This window comes from Gracilinanus agilis, chromosome 6, assembly GCF_016433145.1.
Source record: "Gracilinanus agilis isolate LMUSP501 chromosome 6, AgileGrace, whole genome shotgun sequence".
In the NCBI taxonomy this organism is placed as follows: Eukaryota; Metazoa; Chordata; class Mammalia; order Didelphimorphia; family Didelphidae; genus Gracilinanus; species Gracilinanus agilis.
Genome location: NC_058135.1, coordinates 31,015,999 through 31,027,508, shown reverse-complemented (window position 1 = coordinate 31,027,508; position 11,510 = coordinate 31,015,999). Strand labels below are relative to the sequence as shown.

At 39.2% G+C, this 11,510-nt stretch overlaps 1 protein-coding gene across 2 annotated transcripts; it reads right to left on the bottom strand.

Moving 5' to 3' along the window:
• Positions 1–453: 453 nt before the first annotated feature.
• On the bottom strand, positions 454–10,962 carry LOC123251064 (cytochrome c oxidase assembly protein COX18, mitochondrial). Of its 2 annotated transcripts, XM_044680234.1 has the most exons (6): positions 10,545–10,962; positions 7,327–7,427; positions 6,584–6,747; positions 4,953–5,074; positions 2,423–2,530; positions 455–1,267 (listed from the first exon to the last, which is right to left on the bottom strand). In XM_044680234.1, exons 1-6 carry the CDS (start codon positions 10,881–10,883, stop codon positions 1,094–1,096), a joined length of 1,008 nt encoding a protein of 335 aa, XP_044536169.1. In that variant the 5' UTR covers positions 10,884–10,962; the 3' UTR covers positions 455–1,093. The 2 variants fall into 2 exon arrangements, with proteins under 2 accessions (XP_044536170.1, XP_044536169.1); XM_044680235.1 differs by lacking the exon at positions 4,953–5,074 and having other exon boundaries at positions 454–1,267.
• Positions 10,963–11,510: the final 548 nt, after the last annotated feature.

Genomic DNA, 11,510 nt, shown 5'->3' with positions numbered 1-11,510 from the left:
TGGAAAGGGGGTGGTAGGCCAAAAAAGTTTGGGAACCACTGGTGTAAACACAAAAAGGCTATTTTATTTTTTCCTTGCCACAACCTGTGATGGATGCAGTAGGCTGTAAAGCAGTATGATATGTTACTGATAGTCTTAGGTGAATTCTAACCTCAACCATACCACTAAGCAGCCTTATAATCAATTGGTAAGCCACTTAGCCTCTGGGCATACTTGCTCACTTATAAATGGTGATAATTCTCTGGGATTTGTCTCTTAGCATTTTCTATTATTTCCTCTTCTTTTTAAAAAAAAAAATTTTTTTTAACCCTTAACTTCTGTGTATTGGCTCCTAGGTGGAAGAGTGGTAAGGGTGGGCAATGGGGGTCAAGTGACTTGCCCAGGGTCACACAGCTGGGAAATGTCTGAGGCCGAATTTGAACCTAGGACCTCCTGTCTCCAGGCCTGACTCTCAATCTACTGAGCTAACCAGCTGCCCCTATTGTTTCCTCTTCTTGATAAAAACCCGAGCTATTTAATTTTTCCTCAAAGGTATGGAGACTTACTACCCTCCTTTGCATCTTAGTCGAGATATCTGGGTTTACTGAAGCATGAAAAAGATAACACCAACTGAGCTATTTTAGGGAAGATTTCAGAGGCATTTATTCAATGAGGTTGGTTTCCTTACAACTTTTATATCTATTTTATTCAATCTAACATTGAATAAATAAATAACCATTGTAGTAGTCACTCTACAATATTACTAGTTAATATTTTAGCAGATGTTTTTGTTTCATCAAAGTCATTTCTCCATTTTAAATTTGTGTGATTTACTGATACTTCACTTCTGCAATTCCAGATTGTGTAGCAAATTCCACCCACTTCTCCAAATATAAAACAAATTTTCTTTCCATTCAATGATCCAACCACCAAAGAAGCCACTATAAGTGGCCTGATCTTCCCTTGTCTAAAACACAAGGCAACAGCATTTTAAACCATAGCTAACTGCATTTACAATCAAATAAAAAAAGTCTTCCATGAAGAACTGCCATCAGACCTTCCATTTTTAAGTGAAATGAATGAGTCAAAGATACTCCAGTCACTATGGAAGAGATCATTTTCTTAAAAAGAATTTGGCGTAAAAGGCAGCAAAGAGGTCCTTATAAGGAGTGTCTGAGTATGATCTTGTCATTGGTATGCGGCAGAATTGGCGAAATCCTGGGGAGCGCAGAAGCAGGTTCTGGGAAAGGCCTAAGAAACTGGAGCAGAACCAGTAGAGTGCGATTGCCTGGAAAGAGAAACCAGAGCATCAGAGCAAGGAAGCCCAGGAGTGAGGATGGGCATAGGCATTGGCTCAACTGTGCTACAGCTGCTCCTTTTTTGCAGACTGTCCTGCCAGCTCCTGGGCCTTTCTTTGACAGCCACAGAGATGATGTCTAGTTCAATATCTGCTCCCCTAGGTTGGATTGTATTCCATCTCATCATTTTGCTATCCCTTCTACAGTCCTCTCTACAGAGAGCCTGGCTATGCCACTACTGGGATGGCCTCTTCCCTGTCCACTGTCAGGTGGCAGCAGATGCGCTCAGCTGAGCTCTCATGGGCCTTTTTACCCTCTTTTAGGCATCTCTTCTCCAGGTATTATTCAGGCTCCCTGGAGGAGGAACTCTCTTGTTTTTTTTTTCTATTTGTACTCCTAGTGCTTGGCACACAGCTAATAATAATAGTTTTTCATTCAATCATTCATTTCTTTTGTTCTCTACTCTTATATAAGGAATTAACACAGAATAATGACATGCAGAACCTAAATATTTTTTGATGCATAAAATTACTAAAAATAACCCCAAAACACTCTAAATATAGAGCTTTATGTCCGCTGTTGGCATCAAGACTTGCATTTTGTCCAAAGGTATGCGTTAATGAATAAAAAAACATTTAATGAATTCCTATTATTTTCTCAGCATTCTCCTAGATACTGGGAAGGATACCTTAAAGAGCTTACAATTCAGTGGGAGAGAGAAAATAAAAACCTAAGAAATATCAATGATTAAAATACTACTATGGTAAAATACTAAATTGTATTATATTTTATCACTAAAAGGTGGTATCGAGAGCTGGCCTCCATGTTTGCAGACTCAGCTCTGGCCTAAACTGTCACATGGTCGTGGATAAGAGGGCTCCTGGGACACTTGAATGGTGACACCAAGTTTTGGAAGAGACGATGACTTAAGTCAGTAGAGGATGCCTTCTCGGGAGGATCACCTAATACAAATGAAATCATAATCCCCAAATTGTATGGTTTAGATGCTTTAGAGTCAATTATGACTTGGGAGTTTAGGGGGAAAAAAAATCAGATTTCTCTGGTACAAGGGGCCAAAAAATTTTATACATATTTTCCAGATCCAGTATTTCACAAAAATATACTTTCTATTCTATATTACTTACTGAGGGTACAGTTGCAGCAATGGGAATCATCAACACAGATATTCCACGAGTAAAATGTGTGATATACTTCTGAAAGCGGGACATTTCTAGTTTTTGTAATGCAAAAATCTGAAGGAGAAGAAAACACACATACACATACACACACAGATGTAAATATAAATAAAATAAATTTTGACTAAAAACAAAATTTTGCACCCGATTAGACGTTAACACATTCTTTTTTAAACCCTTACCTTCCATCTTAAAATCTATACTATGTATTGGTTCCAAGGCAGAAGCATGGGAAGGGCTGGCAATGGAGATTAAGTGACTTGACCAGGGTTACACAGCAAAATCAATAAAACTTTAAAATGACCTCAGTTCTTCAATAAATCTTTTTTATCATTATTGACATGTTCAATTAGCTTATAAATCTGACTCTCCCTTTACTTTTTTTTTAAACCCTTACCTTCTGTCTGAGAATCAATACCATGCAGAACAGTAAGGGCTAAGTAATGGGGATTAAGTGGTTTGCCCAGGGTCACATGGCTAGGAAGTGTCTTGAGGCTAAATTTGAATCTAGGACTTCCTGTCTCTAGGCCTGGCTCTCAATACACAGAGTAACCCAGCTGTCTCCCTCCCTCTACTTTTGAAAAACTTATTAGGGGGCAGCTGGATGGCTCAGTTGTTTGAGAGAAAGACCCAGAGATAAGAACCTTTAACTTTAACAATAAAAGCCTTTAACTATGGCAATGCAAGCAACCAAAAATACATTTGGCTATATCAAATCTCTGCAAAAAAGATTAAGTGTGACTGACAAGGATTTACCTGGGTGGAAATGTATAAGTCAGTTATTTGTGGTTAGGGACTGTGAGGCAAGGAGGAACTAGGTCTGGAGAGCCATTGGATGATTTAATCTATGTGGACAGTAACTTGTGATAATCCTACTTCCAGTCTTAAAGTAATTTTGGGAGGGATAGTCTATGTTTAAGTGCATGGAGTTATATAAACACATTTAAGTATTTCTCTAAGGCCTGCCCTTTATCTTCTCTCTTTACTCTCTCTTAATGGACTTGTATGGTGACTTCAAAGGCTATATTTATGCAAATGACTTTCTTAGCCACAGTACTCTCTTGAGATACAACTTCTGATTTCTAAAAGAATTCAAGACATATGGTGGGATGACAGACCTTGACTTAAGAGGGACCTCAGGCCATGTGATCCAACTCCCTCTTTTTTACAGATGGGGAAAGTAAGGCCAAAGAAGATTAAGAGACTTGCCCAAAGTTATACAGGTAATAAGCATCAAAGGCAGGATATGAACTCAAATCTGGGACCCTAGAACCACTCCAAAAATGCCACTCCCACCTGCTGAGGTGCCTGACCAATGCTTCAGACTAGTCTCAAACATAGCTCGTGGTCCCTGGGCAATAACCTTTGGCACTCTCCAAGTCCAACTCCAAAATTTTACATTCAAGAAAATAGATGCAGAGCCATGGTCATCTTCCTTAGCCCAAGTTTCAATCTATGACACCACATTACTCTCAATCTTACCACCTAAACCTGTTCCCCACAGCCGCCTGCACTATTATAGCTTCTCTGAAATCTGACACTTAGCCCTTCTGCTCAGATCAGTAACCCCCTCCCCAGCAACTCTCTACTACCCCAGCCCTGCTGGCTCCTCTCTGTTCCCAGGCTTGGGTTCCTCTGGCTTCATGACTTCCCTTTATTCCCCTCACACCCCGACTTCACCCTTTACACCACTTTTTTACGCACAGCCCATGGAATGAGTACACTTCACAATCTTGGAGGGCTGTTTTTATTCTTGGAATGCCATACTCTCTCCAACTCCCTTATCCTTGCTGAAGTCCTAACCAGGCTTTAAAACCTATCTTCAAAGTTGCTTCCTCCACAAAGCCTTTCCAGATCCACCCAGGAAACATTAACTTTCCCTACTATACTTCATGTAACATTTAGTAAATACTATATTTGTTTCTTCTACTAGACCAGTGAAGGCAAACCTATGGCATGCAGAGTGTTCTCTGTGGGCATGTGGCCAGCCCTAAACACCCCCCATCCCCCTTTTGTTATTAGAAAGGCAGAGGGTCTTGGGTGGAGCTGCTCCCCTCCCCCCTCTTCATGCCTGAAACATTTTTTTCACATCCCCTGACCCTCTGCCCAGCAGCCCAATGGGAGTGCTTCCTTCCTCCCCTGTGTGGCTTAACAGGGCGGGGGCAGGGCACACCCAGCACTTAGTGGGGAGAGGGGCACAGCACTCAGTCTCTAAAAGGTTTACCATCACTGCCCTAGACTTTATAAAGAAAAAGACTAAATTTTATGTAAATTCTGCATGTCTAGAATCTAGTCCCTTGATTTCTCCGTGGCAGGTATTTCAATCATTATTGTTGCTGTAAGTGCTCTACAAATATTACCCCATTTATCCTTATAAAAACCCTCCTAACCAACACCTCATTTATTTATTTTAGCTATTATTCAATTTTTCTTCAATGTACATTTAACAAACTAAAATCCTTCAATCTAAACAATTTACCTCCACTATTAACAAATTGAGGATACCAAGTGAGATTGGCAGAATCCACGTGGAGTCAAGTAGGGTAAGATCAGGAAACCACAAGACTCCACCAGTTGAAAACTGTTCCTGAATAGAAAAACCTCCTGAAAAAGAGGGGTTATATTTTTACAAATGTGATAGAATATAATTCTTACAAAAATTAGAAAGGAACATAGAAACTGAGGAGACTAATGACCACATAATGATTTCTTTCATTCCACAATATTTAACAGGTTTTTCAGTTCTTAAATAAGTAACCCACATAAAAGATATAACATTAAAAATACATCTGAGGAATTAAGCACTAAAAACTGGGAGATAACTCCTAGTAAGGCTTTCTGTTTTGGATTTAAATGATTATTAGCACACACATTCTTTTTCTTCATCTTTAACAATTTTTGCCTAATATTTTTTCCAGATTGTGGGACTATATGAATTTAAAGAACTTTTTTCCCAACTCTTACCTTCCATTTTAGAATCAATACTGTGTATTGTGACCAGGCAGAAGAGTGCTAAGGGATAGGTAATGGAAGTTAAATGACTTGCCCAGGATTACACAGCTACAAAGTGTCTGAGGACACATTTGAACCCAAGACCTCCTATCTCTAGGCCTAGCTGTAAATCCCCTGAGCCACCTAGCAGCCCTCTTAATATCTGTTTTATCTTATATACCAATTTCTCTCCTTGTATGTTTTAAAGATAAAAAGTGGCAATTTTTCTGGCCTGGTATAATTTTAGTTCTGGACACAATTTTTTTTTTTCAAGGAAGCTCAGAAAATCATCCAATTGTTAGCTGCTTTATCACTATTGTCTCTTACTGAACTTGTAGTCCCCTAAAACTTGTGCATATTTTCCAGGTGAGCTTTTGTCCAACCAAACTATGTGCCAGGCAAAGTGCTTTAATAAATATTATCTTTTTTGACCCTAACAGTAACTCTGCAAGGTAGGTATTATTATTGTTATTATTCTTATGTTAGGGTGGAGGAGACTGAGGTAGACAGAGGTGAAGAGACTTCCTCAGTTTACAGAACTAGTAACTGTCTGAGGCCAAACTTGAACTCGTCCTCCTGACTCTAGGCCCAGAGTTCTATTCAGTGTTACCAAGTTGCTTAATATCTATTTCTAAAGGCCTTTAGATGGTATTACTTGTCACCTCCTATATCTCTAGGAATGAGAGGTCATGACTTAGATACAATCCTTGGGAAGATAGCAGCCCTTTGTCTATGCCAGTTCAACAAACAGATATTCACAAGAAATGAATTATTATCATATCCTTTTCTGAATAATCCTCCCTGCCCACCACGGCACCTGAGAACCACATCTTTATTTCCTGAATCATAAGACAGAACTGCCTCTTGGTTTTATCTAGATGTCTATATACTATTGCTCCCCACTAGCCAATGCAAAATCAAAAAAGCCCTACCTTTATGAATACACATGCTTTAAACAATTTAAAGCATCTTATGTACCCAAAGGATATGAGAATTAATATTTATAAATTATATAATAAATGCTGAAATTACCTTTTAATCATAAAATTATAACACATTTTTAGTAAAATCTAAGAGGGAAAACTACTTTGAGGGAAACCATATTTTTTAAATGATCACCTTCTGAAACTGTTATCCCTAGACTGAAGTTCCGTAGGGCAACAGACATAAAGACCCACATTGGTATTTGAATCCAGACCAGCAAAGTGGCTTTGAATGGGTGACAATTATCCCGAATATACAGTTCTGAAACAATCCTCCTCATGTTGTTCAGGTAAGTGAGCCTGAATGAAAGAGAAAAAAGGAAGGAAAAACCCCGCCCCAGCAAAAACTCATTTAAAATTAGTTAAAAAAAATTTTTATGTAATAAACAACACTGCAAGTTAGTATGTCATCCCCAAAACATGAACTCAGTTTGATACCCGGCTTCTTAGTTAATGTGTAAAATGATATCTAGTTTCTATTACCATAAAATTCCCAAGTGGCAAGCAAATGTCGAAGTAAGGCACTTTATTTAAAAATCTTTAATAATCTATTTAATGTTCATAAAAGTTTATTAGAAATGAGTACTAACGTTAATAGCAATGTGAACAATATTGCTGTTAAAATCCTCCATCTGAATCTGATTTATATTATAATGAAGATTATTTATAAATTAAGAGATATACTAAGAAGCTATTATTCCTCAAAAACACATTAAAATATGTTGAAGACTGAACATTTTCCTGCAGAAATGTTAAATGTCTAATAGTAACATTATTCATATATTATGTTCAAAATTCACCTTTAATGCTCTGCGTGAAATTATTAAATTATATTAAATTAATATTTATTAAGTGTTTCCCATGTGCAAAGTAACTTACCTAGCTACTCTTTTTGACCATCCCAACTGTTTTGCTCGAAGTGCAATGTCACAGTTAAGATTCTTAGCAATTATTTTTATTTCTGGCTGCAAATTTTCCACCTAGCTAAAGAGAAAGCAGAAATTGTTATGAATTTTAAAGTTTTATCTATAATTACTTGTGTTTCTGCCTCCCTATATCCTGTTTTGTTTTTTTAAATACAACATTATACACATACAACTTTAGGCCCCCAAAGAAGGCTAATTTACTGAAATAATAAAAAATAATCACCTCACAAAATGACCAGACATAAAGAATGATGATTAATAGACTGATTTCAACAAACAGAAATTTCTATTAGAATATTACAGGGCTCTGCGCTTGGCCTAATTCTGCTCATTATTTATTTTATTTTATTTTTTAAACTCTTACCTTCGGACTTAGAACCAATATTGTGTATCGGTAAGGGCTAGGTGATGGGGGTTAAGTGACTTGCCCAAGGTCACACAGTAAATGTCTTAGGGCACATTTGAACCCAGGACCTCCCATCTCTGGGCCTGGCTCTCAATGCACGAAACCATCTAGCTGCCCCTCTGTTCATCATTTTTAACAATGCTCCTTTTCTCCTATTATGACATCAATAAACATAAACAGAAAAAGAGGTATATTTAACTATGAACTTTCACCATATTTTTAAAAATCTATATTAATTCCAACATGATAGTATCAAAACTGTCCTGCTTATCTGTGTCCTATTCCTAATTCTGTTCTGCTCTTTGTATTTTTTTAATGCTTTGCTGATGCCTGGAGGGCACTACTATTATCACCTACCTATGGTTCCCCAAATAAAAACAAATATTAGGGAACATTCATCACCCCCATTCTGAAAAAAAAAAAAAAGCTATCTCCTGTAACAAATCAGTATTACCATACAAAATAAATTCACATATTGATTGTGTCTGAAAATGCGTTCCATTATGCACTTCTGGTCCTTCTTCTCTTTGACAAAGAAGGAAAACATGGGAAAACATGAAAATCATACCTGATAATAATAGGGTTGGCAATTTTAACCACTTAAGAAAGGTGTATCATCAATTTTCTGGAGTCACAAGTGGTTAAGCTGTAAATTCTTTCAAAATTATTTTCTTTAACATTATTATAGGGACTGTATAAATAAACTGTCTTTCACCATATAAATGAACCATAATTTGTTCAGCCACCATTTCTGAGTTGGTGGACAACCACTTCACTTCCAGACCTCTATTACAACAGAAAGTACTCTTTTTGTACACATTGTTCTTTTCTATTCTTTTTTTGACCTCTTCAGGGTATATGCCAAGTGGTGGTATTGCTAAGTCAAAGAGAATGTACAGCTTAGTTATTTTTTGGCTATGGTTCCAAATTGCTTTCCAGAATGGTGAGAAAAATTCACAGCTATGAGGTAGAATCTCTGAGCTGTTTTAGATAACATTTCTCAATTTTTGTGATTTCAATCATTTTTATATGGTTGTTGATAGCCAGGATTTACAAATTGCCTGGACAATTTGGAACTATGCCTAAAGGGCTATAAAACTGTGCATACTCTTTGATCCACTACCTAATTGTAATACCACTATTAGGTCTGTACCCCAAAAAGATAATAAAAAGGGGAAAGGACTTACTTTTGTAAAAATATTTGTAGCTGCTCTTTTTTTAGTGGCAAAGAATTGGAAATTGAGGGGATGCCCATCAATTGGGGAATGGCTGAACAAATAATGGTATATATTGGTGATGGAACACCATTATACTATAAGAAATGATAAGCAAGATTTCAGAAAAAGCTGTAAAGAAGTGCAGGAGCTAATGCAGAGTGAAAATAAGCAGAACCAGAAGAATACTGCACACAGTAACAGCAATACTATACAATGATCAACTGTGAAAACTTGGCTACTCTCAGCAATGCAGTGACTTGGGACAATCCTGAAAGACTTATGAGGGGAAATGCCATCTACTTCCAGAGAATGATCTGTTGGAATTGTCTTTCATATCAGTACATTTATGGTTTGGGGTTATGTATGAGTTTGCTCTTACAACAATGACCAATATGGAAGTGTGTTTTGCATGACCTTAAAAATAAATTTTTTATTTAAAAAAAGGAAAAAAAATTGCTTGGAAATGGAGTGTAACATTAACAGATCTCACATGAATTTACAAAGCAGTAACTATCCAAACAATTTCATACTGGCTAACCTATAGAAGGCAATCAGATGAACAGATCAGGTATACAACATACAGAAAGTAATGAACCCAGCAACTTTATATTTAATTATCTCAAAGACTTCTGTTATTGGAGTAGAGGACTCACTTTATGACACAAAGTGTAAGAAAAATGGCCAACACTTTATCCATTAGATCAAGATAAGCTCCAAATTGATACATGATCTGAGTACATGGTCACAGCACAAACAAATTAAGAAAAAAAAGATATTACAATTTAGGTATGTGGATAAGGGTAGGGTCAGTGACCAAGCAAGGGATATAGAGGATCACAGAAGATAAAATAATCAATTTGGATACATCAGGAAAAGTCCTTGCGGCAAGCTTCTCTAATGACCACATTTCTAAGAAATAAGAAACACTATAATTTAGAAAAATAACAGCCATTTCTCGATTGATGAATGGTTAAAGAATATTAGCTGGAAGTTCTGAAGGGGCAAAATCCAAGTTGTTCCAAATCATTATTAGAGAACTTCAACTTAAATCAACACTTGAGGTTCCACCTCACATCCATCAGAAGGGCAAAGCTAACAAAGGAAATTGGAAAATAAATGTTGGAGGGCTTTGGGAAAACAGTTACACTGATGCGGTTAATGAAGCTGTGGAATGGTACATCTACTTTAGGAAAAAAAAAAAAAACTGGAACCGTGCCCCTAAAGTTCCTAAAATATGCAATCGACATTTTACCACGTGTAAACACTTATATAATGTATCGATCGAAAGAAATTAAAAGCACTTCTATGTGCACGCTAAGCACTGGAGACACAAAGGTAAAATACAATCTCAGATCTCCAGATCAACTGCAGGGACAGGGTCTCGGGCCTGTGGACAGAGGGACCTTTCTGCGAGGGGCCGGGCTAGAGCATGCATGCAAGGGCAGAATACGGCAAGGGGCGAGGCTCGAGCATGCGCACAAGGGCGGGCTTTTTGAGGGCTGAGCTAGGTCAGGCTCCTCCTCTCTTCTCCACCGCGCGAGCGCTCACCTTGGCTAGGACATAGTGCTGATAGGCGGCCAGGGGCAGTGTGACGGCACTCCTCAAGGCTGTGGTGGTTACGACAATGCTGGCCCACCACGGCAGCCCCGTGGCGCCCTGCGCTCCCAGGAGCATCGCCTCCGCCCAGTGTGCTGGAGCTGATGCGGCCAAAGTTTCGTACCAGCCTCCAACCCCAGCCGGCCCCGCGGCGGCGCCATAGGCACAAACGGCCACAGGCAAGAAGCCCGGAGTGCCTAGTGGCTCGCCTCGTCTTGGCGTACAGCTCCTGCTCCCTAGGAGGGCGGGCAGTAACCGGCTCCGCAGCTGCTGTCTGGAACCACAGAACATCACGACCTGCAAGCAGAGATGTAAACCTCGGCACCCAGAAGCCGTCTTCCTGACTCCGTCCGGGGCAGAGAGTGACGAATCCTGAGCCGCCACGAAACGGAAGTCCCGCCCTCCGCCTACGTGCGTCAGACAGCGCTCTAGCTGAGATGCTGCATTGACCCAAATCCGGAAGGGTTGAGCTCTAGGCCAGGCACATTGGATTTACTGGAACCCAGCTTGGTTTTGGGAAGGTTTGGGTCCCACTGACTTCGCAGGGTTTTGATGCAGACAGGGGAGGGGAAAGTCCCCAAGTAGGTACACTTCTGTTCCTTAAATCAGCAGTTTTTTCTCCCAGGAGCCCATGTCCTAATGAAAGGGAAAGAAAGGATCCCGGACGTTGGGCTGCCACAGAGATGTAAACGCGTCCCCTCCAGTGCCATAGTGATAAAACTGCAATTTTCGAGAGTGGGGTGGGGGGAAAAAGCGGCCGAGGCAAGCTAGTGTGTAGGTCAAGCCCTCTTAATTCTACCTTCCCTCTGATTCCATTTTGTCTTGGTTGGTACCTATCGTTTGCATGTCTCCCCTATAAGAGCTTTTGCCTTTGCATTCCCAGCGCTTAGCACCTTCCGTTCCACAAACAGAAGCCCC